The 18,895-nt window shown below is 45.3% G+C and overlaps 1 protein-coding gene across 1 annotated transcript; it reads left to right on the top strand.

Annotated features, from left to right (window-relative positions):
- The first annotated feature begins 14,452 nt into the window (after positions 1-14,452).
- On the top strand, positions 14,453-17,783 carry LOC122391835 (integumentary mucin C.1-like). The gene has a single exon (XM_043386134.1). The coding sequence runs from the start codon at positions 16,785-16,787 to the stop codon at positions 17,781-17,783; it is 999 nt and encodes a 332-aa protein (XP_043242069.1). The 5' UTR covers positions 14,453-16,784.
- Positions 17,784-18,895: the final 1,112 nt, after the last annotated feature.

Below are 18,895 nucleotides of genomic sequence, written 5' to 3'. Positions count from 1 at the left end.
TGGTTTACTTTCAGCGCTGTTGGCCATACAAATGACAACAAATTGACTCGTTTTTTATTAGTGTGTCACCTAAATTCATGGGTGGAGAACCTGCCCCGGCCACCCCGGCCGTGGCCGGGGTAACTTTCAGCCTACCCCGGCGCGGCCGGGGCAACTTTTCCACTCTTGTAAATCCTAAAAGCTGTCGCCATACGAGAAAAGAAAACTGTCGTTTTTCGGATGCTGACTGCCATGGGCGTAATACAGCAAATCAGGAAGGTATTTACACTATTTAGGTACTCAACTTACCATGCGGTGGCGTTGAGCCCTAGGACCCGCGTGTGGTTGCCGATGCCAGGATTGCTCTCAAATCGTGTTCAGTTTCGAAAATTTGGCGCGCCTTCGCCGCACTTTTTTAGAACCACTGCTTGACCTCACTGCCTTCGACTGGCCTGCCACAAACCGCAACCATACCGTCAGGGCGTAGCCGTCAGGATGCTCATACACCGAGCGTCCGTCACGCTTCGAGCTCGGACTGCTGTAACCGGAACGCGTGCTCTCACCACGCGGAGTCCAACGCTCAAGCGATTGAGCTACGAGACCGGGACCGGTCGATATCCCTGGATAGACTCCCTGTTTGTCTTATAAGAGGTTGAGCCACCCAGCATTGAAAAAGACTGTGTCCCTGGATGTCAGTGACCCATTTTAGTGCTTTGGTTCGAACGTTCAATTTTCTCTGTAAAGCTCCTACGAGGTGAGCTGTCATCTTTTTGTAGCTATTTTGAGACACAATAAAAATCTGAAAACGCAACATTTACTCATAATGACTCATGATAGGTATGGTTTGGATATGTTGTGAAATTGCAAGTTTAAGTTAAAAAAGCACATAAAAGAAAATCGCCTTTCAATTATCGCCAACAATGTTATGAATGATACAATGTCGGATACAACGCTCACCCTTGAACAAACACAACGTCCATTATTCCATTTCCATGGGTCAGAATAGGGGTTTGTTTATGATGATCGTTGACAACAACGTGAGCTTAGTCGTCTTTCCGACTATCGGTCGCCGGCCGGGGTAACTTTTTCAAACATTCTCCACCCATGCCTAAATTGATACGTTGTTTGCCATATCATTGAGTCACTTTAGGTTCAATGTTACGTATGGTACTGGATACAAATTGACTTACTCGGCCATCACCGATGCCGCCCATCATCGCTTGATGTATGCTTGTCATTCCTTTCAGGGTTCCGCGTTTCTTAGGTTGACTGCTTCCTGCTGCGCATGGCACTTGTCCTAGAAAAGAACAGGAAAACGCGATATGGGTTGATGACAGGCATATAAATGAAGCCACCCCCCATAACATAATGAGCCTCCATCACCTGGCCATATTCACATTTGGTGTGATAGACTAGCCAAAACTGATTGAGGTAATTTCAAAATCTGGAAATCGATAGCAGCGAAATGTTCTCCGTAATTTCCATACTGAAATACACTAGAAATGTTGCAATATTGTAAGCTAACGTTGTCACTTTATTGCAATGCGTCGGCCACGAAATGCATAACCACGTTCCAACTTCCCGATTCTAGAACCTGTCTTTATTTCCAGTAGCATTGTTGACAGTAATCCAATCATAAGCTTAGTTTCAGGCTGCTTCTCGTGTTACGCTCGTGCAGCTTAGCTCAAGTAATCTTTAGTCGAGAGAGCGAAATCCGATTGTCTTATGGCGATACAAGTGATAAAACATAATCCCCGCGATATGTGAAGCTACATCGAGGACAAGTGTAAAAGAGAAGTTCGACAAGGAAAAATAACGTGTCATTCCTGTAGAGAAGGCTTTCCGATTTTATATTTATATAGGATTTGTGTCGTATTTTATCTGGCGCTAGACATGACGCCGTAAAAGATGCAACCTATCACGGCTTGCATAAGGGTCTGTAATGTTCATATCTTTGTTGATAAAATCGCGCATAAATGCTGCAATAATGCACACATACTTTAGCAAGAAGAAAAAAATAACCTGTTAGGTATGTAAAATGAAGCTTCCGACGACTTTTCATTAGCATTATTGACTCATGAAATGCTTCTTGCGAAACATTTACGCCGGTGAAATGGCCCCTAAAATCCGGTCTTCTTCTTCCGCTTAGGTGCGGCACTTTCAGTTCCATATATTTCACCATCTGGTGACACAACAACCCGTCCATGATTGCGGATGCGTTCACATTGATGACATGCTTGCTGTAGACAACGGCTGCCAATAGTTGCCAAATTTCTAGCAAAACCTGAACCTCTCCTATTTACAAAACCTCTCCTATTTGTAAACACCGCACAACCTATCCGAGATGCAGGCACTGTGACTAAACAGACATTATTTATGCATTATGCAACGCATGATGGTTAGAAAAACTCCATTGCATATTTACCTAAAATTATTCAAGAGAGAGTGCGAAAATGAATTTTAGGTTCGATAGTAGGCACCTTAGCAAGTAACTTCATCAGCATCATCCTCATCCTCATCCTTATCCTCATCCTCATCCTCATCCTCATCCTCAAGTTCGCCTCATCCTCATCCTCATCAAAACAACGGTCCTACGGCCTGCATGCACCAAGTCCCGTTATATAATTTGCCTTCAATTACAGACCTCACCGGCCAACCGTAAGGAGCAGGACCCACTTTTCTGCAGACGGATGGTTCAGTGTCTGCTCGAATATCTACTGAGGCAGCCGGCACAACCAGTCGAGCAAGAGGGATGGAGGGAGAGAGGGGGAGAGGGGAGGGAGGGGGAGGAACTCGACTGGTCGGTCCAGTGGAAATGCATCAACAGGCTATCAGCAGACTATCGGGAGGCTATCGGGTGGCTATCGGAGGGGGAGGAGGACTTGTCAGATGGGTGGGATGGTACCTGGAGGGGGAGGACTGGTCAGATGGGTGGGATGGTACCGGGGGGGGGGGGGGTCTGACCTCAGAGTAGTCAGACAAGATGTGCTATGCGAAAATCGGTCCGGAGACCAGACTGGTAGCGTTGTGGTCACTGGTCCGGGCGGGACCAGGGACCACAATGCTGGGCCTTTAATTGCTTAGTTACATAAAGCTTCATTTGACCGCTGTTTCTCACCCCTGGTCCTTTAGATTGTGGTTCTTTGAAGCTTATTATCTGATCTGTCGTCACTGACCTCTTGTCTTTTGCCATCTTCAGTTTTGTCATTTGTTCTTTGTGTTTATAGCTAAATAGTTAGTCTTGAGACAATTATAATCTCAATGAACTAATTTCAATTAATTGCAATGTAAGTTGTAAAATTACATAAATACGCTCATTGTGAGCCATACGCTTCTTAGGAAATCACCTTCTATTTCAAGCTCACTCTTCTTTCTAAAAGTAGCTCAGCTTGAACCGGAACTCCACAAAAGATACTTCGTAATTGCACAAATGCATAGTTAGACACAAATCATCATAATTTAGCTGCACGCCCTTCCGTGGAATGCTGCTAAATTCAGTACAATCTTTCAACCCATAATTAGGAAGTTGCAGAAGCTAATTACCAGCTTAACTGGTTCCAAGAGAAATAACGTTGTTACCGGAAAAATTGCACCGGAATAGAAAATCGATGCGGCGGGCAAGTAGGTATCGGTTTCTCTCTTGAGCACTGACTAGGATGTGTCATTACGGCCCCCGGTCAACAGACATGGTAGCCCAAATCTAGTCGGATATGAAAATTCTTCTAAATCCATAGACGTTAATGCTAAATTGACTATATTTGATAGGGTTTTATGAAGATACATGACCAGATACAGAAAAAAGCGAGATGCTATCTTGTAGATCAAATTGTCTACTATCTGCGACTTCTGAAGTGTTTTTCAATCTGAGGTACGGATATCGTGTTCCCAAGAGACTGAAAGTAGCCATGCTATACATTAGACCCAATGGCAAAAATTCGGAATCTGACGAAATTGGCCATTTTTACGTCTGATTTATGAAAATTCTAGACAGGATACATAAAAACCCGAGATGCTATCAGGTGTGAAATTTCATTGTCTATTACCGCTTTTTGAAGTGTTTTTCGATCTGAGACCGGCAAATCGTGTTCCCAAGAGACTGAAAGTAGCCCTGTTCTACAGCAAGACAATTGCAGAATTCTAATATTTGATGGAAGCTATCTTAGGTGATGCTAATCTTACTACTAATTGCAATGCTTCATTGGAAAGCTCAACACTGGCACTATCATCGGTCTTTGTAATGCTATTTCACAGAACAACAAGAAATAACGTTTTGAAGCCTCTGAATATTGACTTACTTTTCATCGACGGGCTCGATCCTCATCACCACCAACAATTTTCCGGGAAGTCAGGATTTTGCAGATATTTAAGCAGAATTGCAGAGCTGTGTTAATACTACGGCACTTAAAAACACATTTTAAGAAAACTGCTTTTTTCTTTGCATGAGTTAGGTCTCAGAAACAGCAACATATCGATATAATGAGGAAAAATAAGTGAAAATGATCGCGCAAGAGAGTATCCTTAGCTCCCTAGCAACCACCTAGCAACGTAAGGCAAAATAGTAAACAACTTCTGTTGATATCAGGTACTCAGCCTTGGAAGCACACTAGAAGGTCACCATACTGGGCTTCATACTGAATTTTGCATACCAGAATGGGTGTTTCCAACTAATTTTTTTTTCGCGAAATTTATCTTTGTTGCCCTACTATTTTTCGTAAAACCGAGATATACAAACTTCCTGATATCAAAAATAATATTGTGATAATGAAAACCGTCATATAAAACAAGATAATTGCTGAGATCATGCCTACTAAACTTGGTCCTACCCCCTAATTCAATATACCCTGGTGTCATTATTTTTATCTGCTCGTCGACTGGCGTAGCTGACATGCGCAAATGTTTGCAAGCTGCAGGCGCTTGGTTGCAATTTCGGTTGCAATCGAGTGTCTCGCAAATTTTAAGAATAGCTGAGCCAAATATGTCAACTTGTTGTTCATTTACCAAATGGCGCCATGAATAGCCGAGAGTTATGTATTATCTTTGTCATCTATTATCAATTGTTACGCACGCGAAGTACACGAGTCGCCGCCATTGGGATCAAATTCAATGACCCTCTCTCATTGTTTACAATATACGGTCTGCAGTAGACGATATTCATCAGATTTTTTTTAGATTAAAAAATTAGTTTCCGGATTCCTTTTTTCCGGTTGCATAGAAGTTTTCATTATACAATTTACATAAAAATATAGCCTGTACAGTGTACATATTTGATTGTCTTCCTTTTACAGATTTATTTCCCTACATCAAACACCTTCACCGAAATGAATGAAGAATGCCTGAAAACTTGTTGGTACCTCTCTGCGCTATTGAAAGAGAACTCGCACAAATGTGAACGCCCCAATAACCCATCAATGAATAATGTTTATGGGTATCTCAAAAGACATCGGTAAACAACAAAAAAATTGGTTAACCCTCGCCGGCACAGGCAATTTTGAGTCCTTCGACGGCACAAGGGGGGGTTGGTACGACCCCCCCCTCGCGTTTGGCCCCTGATCGAGCTAGAGCTTCGCGGAAAAAACGAGCGTGTTGCCCGTCACGACAGGAAGCCGATGATACCCAATTTTAAGGTCCAAGGTCATCGGGTGACCTTCCAGGTCAGGTCAATGACCCGAAAACCGGGAAAATCGGGACCTGTTAGAAAGTCGTAAAGTGTGGCTGCCATGTGGTTTTCCGGGGTGCTGATCACGAATATCGTGTTAGTTTTGATCACAGATGATGTCTTTAAGCATTTAGACCAGGTCGGGTCAGGTCAGGTCAGGTCAACCGGTAGGGGTTGTGACGGGTATTCGTAATACGTGTCAACCGCCTCGGACAGCTTCGTTACATGTTACGAAGGCACCAAAACTACTTCGTAAATGTTCAAATGGTTGCTAAATTCGAATTCAGCTCCAAAAACTAGCCTAGAAACATGTAAAACTCGAAAAAGTGAACCGAGGTCACCCGAGGTCACCAAAGGTCAATGACCTGACCTGACCTTCAGGTGACCTTGACACCCACCCTAATGCATGGGAGCAACATCAAATCACATGTTTGAACGTTTGAAACCACGAAAAGCTTGCAAACGCGCGGCTAATGCGAGCCGACATGCGCCGAACCGCGATTTCGGCCAAACATGGTCACAGAAAAGAGGTCACAGGTCAAAGGTCATTGGGGTCAGGGTCATGAAATTTTCAGGGTAGGTGTACAATTGATCAATGCGAAGGTTCTGAAAGTTTCGTCGTGATCGGCCGCTTTTTACGCGAGTTATTCGCGAAAAACCTTAGGGGGGTTGCATCACCCCCCCCCCCCTGTGCCGGCGAGGGTTAACGAACATCCATTGAACATACAACATGGACAATAAATTACCACCGATTTGCCTCATTTCCATGCCACCCTCTTCTGCAGACCCTGTTTTCAAAACCTGTCCTTTTGCGCAGTCATCAGACGCCGCCGGGTATGCGGCTTCAAATCCGGTCTGTCCGGTCGGGTAGGTGGTCTCCAATTCTGGACTCTCCACTCATGCATGTGACCTGACCTCAATGTTCGTCTACGGAAACTAGTAAATGACCTCGTGTCGCTGCTTAAAAACATTTCAGTTTTCACTGATTTGCATATGTTTTTTGTGGTTATGATAATTACTGGTCTATTAGACACGTATATTCTGTTATACCTCATTGAAATATCTTTTTTTCAACAATTAGGTATTTAGGTACCACGTTGAAACCGACGAAGACTAATATAAATGCATTATGTGTAGGCATCCCATTGCTTTCCTTATTTCTGTGTCTTGTTCTTCTTATAATTGGTTTGTTTTATATGTTGTGCAATCAAGTTTACGACTGAATCTGTCTGTCGATATTACCATATCATTTTCATTTTGGCAGATTATGAATTTCATTGCTCGGCTCAACCACCTACCTCCCCTGCACCATCGCGTGACTTTGAGCGGCTCAAGCTCACAACCCGCAGGCCTTAGCCGTGACCTTATCCGATCAGGCACGACCTTGCCGTGCTATCGACCGCAGACACCCAACAGGCAACAACAAACCCACAGAAGCACGCGACTAATTTAACACCATAGGTACCTAAATGATTATAGGTAATGCTTGAATCGTGCACGATTTTGTCAATTTCAACGATAATTCTATGTACTTTTTGTTTATTGATTGCAAAAAAGGTTACTTTTATCAACCGCAATGTTTCCTGAATATCTGTCTCTCTGACTCTCTGTCTCCCTGTCTGTCTCCCTCTCTCTCTCTCTCTCTCTCTCTCTCTCTCTCTCTCTCTCTCTCTCTCTCTCTCTCTCTCTCTCTCTCTCTCCCTCCTCCCTCTCTTTCTCTTTCTCTCTCAGTCTTTAACCGATCTTTGAATATTTACCCTTCACAATGTGTATGTCCCTTCACTGCTGAAGTAACCGATCCCACATTCCTATACGGAAAACCACCAGTACCGTCCCGACATATTTCTTGCGATTCAATGCAGCCACCTCAGCTCTCAGAGCCGGTCTCGAATTCTTCCACTCTCCGGTCCCGTCCTGGCATAAATCTGGCGGCTCTACGGTGACCGATACAGCAAACTCGACTATACAGCAGCTCTCTCTCTCTCGGCAATTTTCAGACAGGTTAAACTGGACTGAAATCGACACACTTAAGCCCATCGATCACAGTTCCGGGGGCCTCTGTGAAGAGAGTCAACCGGTCTTCCGTGGAGGGAGTGGGGGGGAGGGGGTAGCCAGACGGGAGGGAGCGGGAGGGGGTGGTTTGGTAGGATCTGCAGCCGGGGGAAGGGGAGGGTGGAAGCGGTCATGCAATATCGGTTGAAAAATCGTTGCAGTGAAGATTGATTATGTGGTTAGGTGGGTTATGTAAGGTTATTCAAATGTCCTCTCCGGAGTGGCGTAGAAGACCAACCAGTGTCGCTATGAAAGTCACCTCCGTGGTACATTTGGCAGCTTTGCACTGGACAATTATAATCAGGACAGGATGTTGATACCTCCTATACTATGTTCTAGAATTGCCTCATACATTGTTCTCGACCGCTGTGCTCCAAAAACACCGTGACTAAATGTTGTTGCATTGCTATTGTATTTTTCAACTTTCACCAATTCAGTCCAACAGATTTTCTACGGAAGTCCTAATTCATTCAGTTACTCTCTGAGCTGAGCGAAATTTGAATTTAGTAAACGTTTAACAGTTTCTATGAAATTTATCTTATTCATCAATATAAGGGATTTAATAGTATGTCACATGAGGCCTTCAAACAATGTGTTCAAGTACTGAAAAAAACAAGCGGGTAGAGTTCAACTAGGCAAGGTAATTTATAGAATGAAGAGGAGCAGGTGCTCTCTCCTATAATTGGGACATGAGCCCGTTGGGGAGAGGTCCGACATAAAAACAAACAATTATTTTGGGCTCATTGATAAATGCCATACGAGGGTTTGATGTAATTCGATGGGTAGCTTTTTTGTAATTAGTTCCTCGTTACGTTTTGCAACACACTCTCAGCTATTAGTACCTATCCTCCCGCAAGATAGCAATCTACAAGCAAAAATCGCCCAGCGCTGATGCTGCCGCCTAGCGGAGAATCCACGAACTACTCTTCAGTCAGTCGCCAGCCGTCGTTGAGGGAGGATCGCTCCGTGAGCCCGTACCGGTATTGGAGAGGATTAGGGGAAGGGGATGGGGAAGGCGGCGTTGGGCAGGGCAGGGAGAGAGGAGCCGGTTTTTTGCCCTGCCTGCGCGGGCACCGGTTTATCCGGTCTCACTGCCGTATTTGTGTGGCAGTTGAGACAAGCAGTGATCAACGGTATGTGAACGGATAACGCAGGGGAGGGGAGAGGAGAAGAGACGGGGGATGGGGAGCAGAGAGAAAAGAGAGGGATGATGATTAGGGAAAATTCGAGAACGGGGAACGGGAAGTTTAGAAAAGGGACAAAAATGGAATTAGGTAGCCTATTTGGTAAAACAAGTGATGCGTTGGCCTGATAAAAGAAAGTTACATTGTTAGTGCCCTTGAGTTAGCCAAATTTACACCTACCCAGGAATTTTTTTTTTATCCTGATGCAAATGATCTTTGAGTTTGACATGTGACCTATTTCTCGAGACCGTGTCAGGCTGGAATCGCGATTCGGTGTATGTTGGCACACATTTCGTGCGTTTCAAGACTTTTGTGATTACAAACGTGTGCATTATGGATTGATAAGTGTCAAAGTCACTTGAGGGTCAGGTCAAGGTCACTGACATTAGATGAACCTCAGTTGACTTGTTCAAGCTTTGCAACTTTTGAGGTTGGTGTTCTGAGCTGCTTTCGAATTCGGAACCAATATAAGTAGTTTTGGTGCCTTTTTAACATGTTACGAAACTGTCAGTGGTGGCTTGCACCTAATATGGATAGTCGCCAGGACGCCTACTAATTGACCTGACCTGACCTGACCCGACCGGCCCCATATGCATGACTACCTTATCTTTCAGCAAACCACGAAATACTTCTGGGTAATTGACCTGGCCTGGAAGGTAAGCCTATGATTTGAAACTTCGAGGTTGGGTACCATCGGCTTTCTCTCGCCACGGACAGCACGCTAGTGTATTTTTTCGCGAAGCTCTAGCTCGGTCACGGGCAGAAGGGGGTGGGGGGGGAGGGTCCAACGGACATTCCCCCTCCCCCCAGCTCGCAGAACACCAATATGGACGAGAGTCAAGTGTGTAAAAGAAGAAACGTGTGATGTGCATCTTTCCCAAACGGATAGGGCGATTCCGAGTTCCCCTTCACGATCAAATCACGTGCACGTCGAGACATGACAAAAAACAACCCACGCAAAATAAGACAAATGTATTCAAAGCGGCACAAAAAAAAAACAGAATCACAAAACGCTCATGGCAGTGCTTTATTTGGCAACGCTATAATAATCACTCAACATTAGTCACAGGATTGTATGTTTGTATTTGAAGCATTAGTTTTGCATGATCTGATAGACTCTCAGAAAAGATCATTATGATCGGCAATAGCTGGACGTTATGTGAGGAATATATAGTAGTTGGTGCAATTGATCCTGATGTTCATGCAATATGCAGCATCTATGCTGCATGTGCAGCATTGAGCGGAGCCAGACCAAGTATATGTTGCGTTGAGAAAGTTGTTCGCGTGCTACTAAAAGACGTGGTGAATTTTGAGTTTGTTATCTATATTATGATTTAGTTAAAGTTAATTTTCACGAACGTTTTTGCCTATTTAGGTACTAGCTAGTTAGTCTGAATGCTAGTGTGCTTCGTAGTGGTCACTCAATTTAGCAGTAATTTGTTTATTCCGTGAAGTTAGAAAAACAACATCAAATTGAAATCGTTAGGATTCACCTCACCAAACACGGGAGACTAGCGGCTGGGGGTGTGAGCGGGAGGTGCCTCTGGATTTTATAACCGGTTCTGGCCGCTGTTAGCCACCTCACCATGGAGAGTTGCGGTGTACTGAGGTGTACTGAGTCAAGGTGGAGTTGGGGCTTCCAGAACATTCCACGGAAACACTACACCTTTATATGTTGATTTGTTCCGTTCATGTGCACTGCTTGTGGAAAATATCTGAGTTATGTGGTATGTCACGACATGCATGACAGTCTAGTGAAGCGTTCAACTAGCGGATTACTGACGTATATTATAACTAACGTAAAACTAAGTATGACTACCCTCACTAATACGGATGTACTTTCTTGTCCACTAAAACACGTTTATGCACTTACACGAGCACACTGTAAGGCATTAACACACGTTCAGTTCAGTTCAGTGTTCAGACTGTCATCGTCGCATGCCTTATCCCGTTGTTTTCACGTACACATTGTGTCAAGGGTCTCCCGCTTGGCACGTGTGCTATCCATCACAGTTGCACGTGTTCTGTCGGTCACTGAAACACACGTGGTGTTTGTCATTCTATGGCATGTGCTTTACCGACAGACACGCGCGGTGTCGTAACCTGCACGTGCAATACGTTTCACGTCAACGACAGTTTCTTGCATCATTCCCCATACGCCACCTGACATACCAAAACGTCCGCAGACTCCCCCTCCTTCCCCCACTCCCACACACATGCATTCCCCACGTCGTAAGATTTCAACAGAATTTCTCAGACAATGCTAGCGACGTCGACAAAGTTTAGATTTTATTCGCTATTTGATGTGACGAAACGCGCAACTATTTGTACCGAATGTGGGTTTTGATCTGTTACCTAATAAGAGATACCGATTAACATTAATGTTTGACGTGAAATGCAACCATATTAGTTTCGAAACAAATTGTCAGGGCGTTTGACATTGTTTGACAAGTAAGGCGCACGTGGGAAGGGATCCTTATGACCACATTTGATTGTCTGATGACGAGAGTTGCAATGCTTAACGTTTCATTACGAAATTATTTGACTTTTTGTATGTGCCTGGTTGTGTTCTTACCATGCCAGTTTCGTAAAAAATAGGCAATTGTCTCGTGTATGAGCATTATGAAATCTGAGCACATTTGGGTAATGTGATTATGTGGGTAATATGGGTAAATAAGCACATGTGGGCAATGCGATCATCAGACGGAATCATGACGTATCATCAGAAGGTGGACTGCAACCGCTGTGTTTTTCCCAGCCGACACTACAACAACCCTTAGAAACGTCAAACACTCACGCCAATTCTGGCAGCTCTAACCGGACCAGCGCCTCTGTAAAGTGGCAGCTCTAATCCGTACCATCCCACAACGGCACCCGGTTGCAGATTTCAATTCACTACCGGATTATAATCACACGGCTTTACCGTGACTGCGGGGGTCAAAGGATACACACGTCGGGAGCACCACTCGGGGACCGGTTTGGCTAGAAACACATGCAACACGAGGTGAGGTGCCGGCGGTGGCGGAGGGTGAGGATCGGATGGAACTGTGTTCTGCAGGGATGGGTATTTTCTGCTGAAAAAACCGCGAGCTTGGGATGGGTTCGGAATGGATGTAAGGACGAGATGCAGGGCGGTGTGAAATGCTTCATTGTATTCGTCATGCCTTATGACTAGCCATGCAGAAAAAGTTCAACAACGAAAACAATGGCTACGTTTCCATGGCACAAGCTAGGCCGATTTTGAAAAAATGGATTTGCTCCATCATAGCATTTAGGCATAATTTACAAATGTAAATATAGGAGTAGGTGCTAGCTAAAACCATATATACGCTCTTTTTTTGCATAAGGTAAATAGTTTCCGAGAAAAACGCACGTGAAATTTCGCTAAATCGATTTAGACGTGTCATGGAAACGTAGTGAATGTCTGTAGGCTTGCCTGCAAAATATTCTAGGCAGACAAGTCAAGGCGTATTGAAAAACAAAACATTTAACAGCAGACCATTATCTCTACATCACCACCACAAATCATGCACACAGACACTGCGCAAGCGCTCGTGAACTCACTTTGCACATAGCATTCCTACAATGCATGAGTCCTGAGTACAATCCTGAGGGTGACGTCTTGAGTGATGTGCAACATCAGAGACTAGACTGAGAATGTTGAGAACGAAAACACAGGTACCGCACGTTTTTTTTTTCACGCAGAACATGAATCACTTTACTATAGTCTGTTTTTCGTATCTTCTACCTTCACTCAAAGACGGTAAACTCTCTAATCACGTGCTCCAGCGAACATCTAATTAAATCAACACCGCTGCAAAGTCAATTTTTATCTCGAACGCAAGATCGAACGTCTGTCCCCTTGGCCTATCTCGTTAATCAAAATGCAATGTTCTTTGTCAAGTGAAATGCATTTGCATAAAAAGGTGTCATCATATTTTCATTCTGGCAAAATTATCCCTTTCTAATTTCATTATGTTTTCAAACAACAGAAGGGCAATGGCCTTGGTCTCAGACAAGACAAAATGATCGTAACGTTTTCTTTCAACGTTTCAAAGCAAAAGAAATGTGGGTTAGGTGACTGAAATAAGGCGGTGAAGAAGGAGCACAACCAACGAATATCGCCAGAATAACGAACTTACTTCCTTGGATATCAGAAAGAAAAGTGTTGAAGGCGCGGAGATACACCGACGGTGTTGGCACAGTTCAACTCCGTCATGCTTTCAACGCAATATAATACGAAAAATGGTGTTATTGTTGCTATTACCTGCAATCATAATATAAGCCCTAAGGCGTTGGTGATTGCCAGTGGTCAAAAAGTCATGTCAGATGATAAAGATCACCAGCAGCTTTCGACAATACCTAATAGCTGCTAGAACTAAAAATGTTTCGACGGCGCTGTAGTTCAATCGGTTGACAAGGTTTGGTCAGATTTGTCCAAACATGTTAAGCTCGGGAGTTTTTTAAATTTATGACCTTCAGTGGCCTTCACTATTGACCTCAGCAAAATGCGGTATATACTATATACGTATACTGCTGAAAGTAATTGTTGAGAGCTCTATCGATTCTTGCCCGCGTCTTCGTATCTTTTTTACTTTTCGGGATGATCGCGTGAGGCAGATAGGAAAACTGTAAGATGAAGCAAATCTGCCTGGGGACCCCCAAGCGGGCGTGGGCTAAGACAATTTTGTTATTCGTCGGTGTAAAAGTTATCGCAACGTAAATAAAGCAAAACATAAATAAAGCATTTGAAAAAATATGGCAGAGCATAAAACACATTTAGCTTCTTTTACCCAATGAAAAGGAAGTGCAAGGTTTAAACTTTAAGCAAGAGCGCTTCGCACAATGCAAGTACCTATGAACAGCAAAACGTCCTTGTGTATAGGTCGGTAGTCAGTACCAATAAACCGTGGTAACGATAATACAAGCGATACTCTAGCTTAAAGGTTTCTTTTCCGACTTTATCTGCGCAGCAAAGGCGAACTCCAACACGAGCAACAAACTCTTGCAATGAGTGGTGGGCCATGCGGTCAAGATTTGAAAACTATACCCAAAAAACGTGCTGGAGGGGCAAAACATCTTTGAGTGAAGGTAGAAGATACGAAAAACAGACTATAGTGAGTTATTACCATCTTCCATTATGTGCAGCATGTGTTATTGTTCATGTCAGAACCTAATGTCGGTCTCCTCTTTGGTTGTTTCTACGAGTATTCATTTTGCACTTTGACGTGTCATTACCTCGATATGCGACGGTGTAGAGTGAAACGTTTTTGACAACGCAGTTACAGATTCCGAAAATCGGCAGCTTTAGTGTAGTTTCCTGGCTACCTGTTTCAGTGTTTGTTCACTGTGGACCTTCTCACCTGATTCTGAAAAGTGACACTGATCCTTCCTCCAGATGTCACTCTTTTGGTATCGCAAGTGTACTACGCACGTGAAGGCATCATCTTGTGATCAACCTTCGCACACAATATTATGCGGCACATTCCTCACAAGACACCTGCTGTATAGTTTTAAACTTCCAGCGATTTTTCTTAGTGAGCTTCGTCTCTCTTCTCTTTTTCTTCACTTCTCTTCTCACTTCCCTTCTCTTTTCCTCTCTTTTCTCTTTTTGCTTCTCTCAGAGGCTCTCTTCCCACGTTTTCATCTCACTATTTCCTCTCCTGTTGCTCTTGCTACTTGTTACTCTACCCTATTATTTCTTCTGGTGGTCTCCTGTTGCGTTTTTGTTCTTGAACGACAAACGTTTTTCGAGACTTTGAGGTTCTGCCTCTTTCCTAGCTTAGGTATTTTGATTTAGTTTTTATTGTTACATGTTTTCAAACGCACTTTCCGCTTGCTGGTGCATTTGTGTTTTCATAGCATCATGCTTTCTTCCCTTTCGTCGCTTCTCGGTTTTGGGCAACGTTCTTCTTTTGTGATGTTGTCCAGAGGATTTTCCTTCCTCGTGTTGCAAATCGATCGTCCTCCTCTATTGCCTTCTTGTGTATCGTCTTTCCATGGTAGTAACCCTTACACTTCTCTTCTTGCGACATCGCACTTCTTCATTGCTTTATCGTGTCGCTCACTTCACGTGCTACCCTTCTTTTTCTGTGGTCTTCTTCCGGGCAGCTTCCTTGTAGTTTCGCTTTTTCGCGTAGCACAGTCTATCGTGTTTTCTTCTTCTTCTCACGTGTTGTTCTCTTATGAAGCTCTTTTAGCACACAGCGGTTCGCCCTTCTTGTCCTTCTGTAGTGGCAATGGTCTTTTGCGTTTCCTCGCATGTCGACGGTTTTTACGTGTCTCTTCTCCCGCACACCATCCTTCTTGTCCTCCCTTCTTCGCACCTTTCTCCAGTGTCATTCTTCCTTTTTTGGCTCCATTTTTGTAAAACCAGTCGTTGGGTTCTTCAAAAGCCGTTCCATCCGCGTCTTCTTCAAGCTGTATCTTCCTTCAGTGTCAATCTTCTCTCGTGACACCAACTACTCGCCTTTTATCCCAGCAAGTAGTAGAGCTATCTTCTTGCCAATCACCTGCTTAGTTGACACTCTCCGCTCTGTCGCATTTGCGCCTCGCACTCTTTTATATCCTCTTGACGTCTTTTAGTCGTCGTCTCTTTCCAGCGGGATCTTGGCTATCTTCTCACGAACGCGAGTACCGGTGATATCTTCTCACCAGCTCATCTACCGAGTCAACAGACATTCTGAGACGCTCTTCTCTCGTCGGCTCCGCGGCGCGGAATGACACTAAAGGCGATAACCAGGTGCCACGTCCACTAATCTGTTCTTCAACTCTGACATTTCTGAACGGCCGTCAATGATATCACTCGCGGGCGTCACTACTAATCATGCGCCGTATGACTGGTATGCTGCTGGTGCTAAGTGGAGAGGTGATGTGTTGAAGTGAAACGTGTTGACGTTGACTGGATTGGGTGGTGGTGATGATGCAGGGCAACTAGTTGGGTGTCCGGTGTTGATTGGGGTCGGGTCAGTATAAAAGGTTGGGTAGAGGTGAGGGCAGCATCAGTTGCTTCCAAGGCGATCTGTGAAGAGTTGCTACAACAGCCCAACAACAGAGCAAATAACAAGCCTTGGGGTCTTCTGATTTAGTCTCGCATAGCCAGAGGATCCACCGCGACATCCTGACGAAGGACTTGACGGCGTAAGGACGTCAGCGCCGCCATGAAGCTGTCACTGCTCCTGCTGGCGGTGCTGTCAACATCTGCTATTGCTTCAGCAGCCAACCTTCGCGGCAACGAATCCTCTGACAAATCTGGAGAGACCTCGGCGAGGAAAGGACGCTTCTTCTTTCTGGGAACTTTGCTAAAACAGGGAGCGAATGCGGTAAGGGATACCATCAGCCAACTGGGGAGTTCGGTTGGACTGGTACAAACTGCAACCACCCCTGTTGTTCAAAAACCTGCCGATCCCATCTTCATCCTCGACGTATCTAGGACACCTGTTGCACAGCAACCAACCTATACCAATGTACAACATGTGGCACAGCAACCAACCTATACCAATGTACAACCTGTAGCATATCCTCCAAAACGTCATCCTCCTCCTACCTACGGCAAAATGAAGCCTGCGACGTACCCTCCGAAACAACCCCATCCTCCTGCGGAGAAGAAGAAGGAGAAGAAGGACACCCAGCCTTGTCCGGTGCCTCTGTTCCCCACTGGATGTCCTGCAGGACAGGTGTGTGCCGTGACGAGTCCAGGACATCACCAGTGCATCCCGCAACATCCTGATGGAGCCAGCTGCGTCACCAACTTCGAGTGCACCTCAGGCAAGTGTAAGAGAAGCCACTGTGTGAGGGACATGTGTAGGAGTCCCGGTACTCAGTCGAGCTGTCCCAAAGGATAAGAGTGTGTGGCAACGGAGAGTGGCAACAAGTGCGTGAAGAAGGGGAAAGTCCATGAGTGCCCAACGACGATGTCCATGCAAGGCTGTGGAGAGATGGAATACTGTACTGGAGGTTCGAACGGTAACGTTTGCACGAACAAACGAGGAGTCAACCAAGCGTGCGAACACAACGTTCAGTGTATCTCCGGGTCCTGTAGGCACGGAAAGTGTCGGAATGACGCGTGCCCCATGATCGACACGTCCATCGACTGCATGCCCACGCAGTACTGTACGTCCAGCCCCCAGGGCCACATGTGCGTGTCCAAGAAGGAGAACGGCGCCCGCTGTGCGGTCTCCACGCACTGCCGCTCGGGTGTATGTGAGCATGGGGTCTGCGTACAAGACGACTGCTGGAAGCCTTTTACACAGGACCGCTGTCAGACCAGCCACTACTGCAGTCCGGGCACCAAGGGGCACACGTGTGAGATGAAGCGCATGCTGGGCGCCTCGTGTCGTTTCGACGTCCAGTGCAAGTCCCACATGTGCCGCCATCGGATGTGTATGACGGACAAGTGCAGCGTGCCGCTCTCCACCGACCGCTGCGACGTCACCACCGAGTTCTGCCAGGCGGGACCCACGGGCAACATGTGCGTCACCAAGCTGATGGACATGACGTCCTGCAAGGTCAACGTCCAGTGCATGTCGGGTCGCTGCCTGAACGGCATGTGCGTGCCCAAGACGCCCGGTAAGAAGCCGATAGGAGCGGCGTGTATGATGCACAAAGAATGCGAGACGATGTGGTGTGTGGTGAGCAAGTGTTCGGTGACCCAACACTCTGTAGGCGGCCGGTGCCTAGTCAACAGCGACTGCCAGTCCAACATCTGTGGACCCATGATGACGTGTGAGGCGCTGACGACGACTACGGTAACAACACCTACAACAACGGCAACGACGCCAACAACGGCGGCAACAACAGCGGCAACAACAACGACAACAATGGATTCAACAACAATGATGATGGATACAACAACAATGATGATGGATACAACAACAATGATGATGGCAACTACAACAATAATGGCAGGATAAAATGCCACCAATGTGAGCCTAACATCACGCAGATGTTATATCAATTGTCGCCAGACTGACCATGAGGCTGATGGAAGTTGATGAAAAGTAGGGCGCGAGTCAAATCCCTCACTGACTCGAAACTCTAAAACTTTACTACGACAGAACCATAAAGCACGATGTTGACTATTCAATACGGAAGTGATGTTTTTCTTGCTCAAAATGATGAAATATGTAGTCAAACAAATGAACATGAATTGTATCTATACTCGATGAATGTCCTCGTAGAATTGTAAGCTTTGTCATAGCTTTGTTGTTCGTTTGGGTGGTGTTCGCTTGGGTTTGTTGTAAGAGTGCTCATGCTTGAATTGTTCGTAACATTGCGCTTACAAAACAACTGTTGTTCATGTTTTGTTGTTTGATAATGTTGCTTTTTGCCAAGTGCATGCTGCTTGTATATGTCCTCTGACTGGTATCTGCAATACAAAGTTTCAAACAATATCTTTTTATACAAAACGGACAACAGGGAAGGATTCCTAAAGCTGAGAGAAAGAAAATTTCAGACAATGATGTTCACTGGCCAGGGGACACACACACCGCTATTTCGACATTTTGGGGACACGATAATCTTTTATCATTTCATGGACATTTAGAAAAACGTCGATATTTCATGAATAATTTTCAGGAGACCATGAGTGGCAGAAATTCAGCTTTATTTAACCCGCGCCGGGCCGGGGGGTGTTTGAACACCTCCCCCCCCCCCACCCTCCTGCGATTTTTCGCAGATATCTCAAAAACGGCGGCGCTAAAAGCAACATTATCTATAAATGTTTATCCCGGGATTTTGATATCGGTGACCTAAGGTGAGGTCAATTTTGCGGCCTCTCCATTATAACCCGCGCACCGACCGGGGTCTGCGCCAACTTCGCACCGACGGGGGGGGGGGGCGGATGACCGCCCCCCCTGAGATCTCGAGAACAAAGCAAGATAGCGACAAGCGGTAAACGGCATCGGATACGCACGGACAAGGTCTACAATTTTTACACAGGTCATTTTCAGGTCAGGTCAAAGATGACGTCACAGGGGTCGAAAAAAGTCAAAATGGCGGCGCTAGATATGGAGAGAGTTTTTTC

This window comes from Amphibalanus amphitrite, unplaced genomic scaffold (genome assembly GCF_019059575.1).
Source record: "Amphibalanus amphitrite isolate SeventyFive unplaced genomic scaffold, NRLGWU_Aamphi_draft 000457F_arrow, whole genome shotgun sequence".
NCBI lineage: Eukaryota > Metazoa > Arthropoda > Thecostraca > Balanomorpha > Balanidae > Amphibalanus > Amphibalanus amphitrite.
The sequence above is the reverse complement of the archived record's forward strand: the minus strand, read 5'-3'. Positions and strand labels throughout refer to the sequence as shown.

What these genes read in the sequence shown, in the direction of transcription:
- LOC122391835 (XM_043386134.1), top strand. Translation starts at nt 16,785, where the DNA reads ATGTCCATGCAAGGCTGTGGAGAGATGGAATACTGTACTGGAGGTTCG.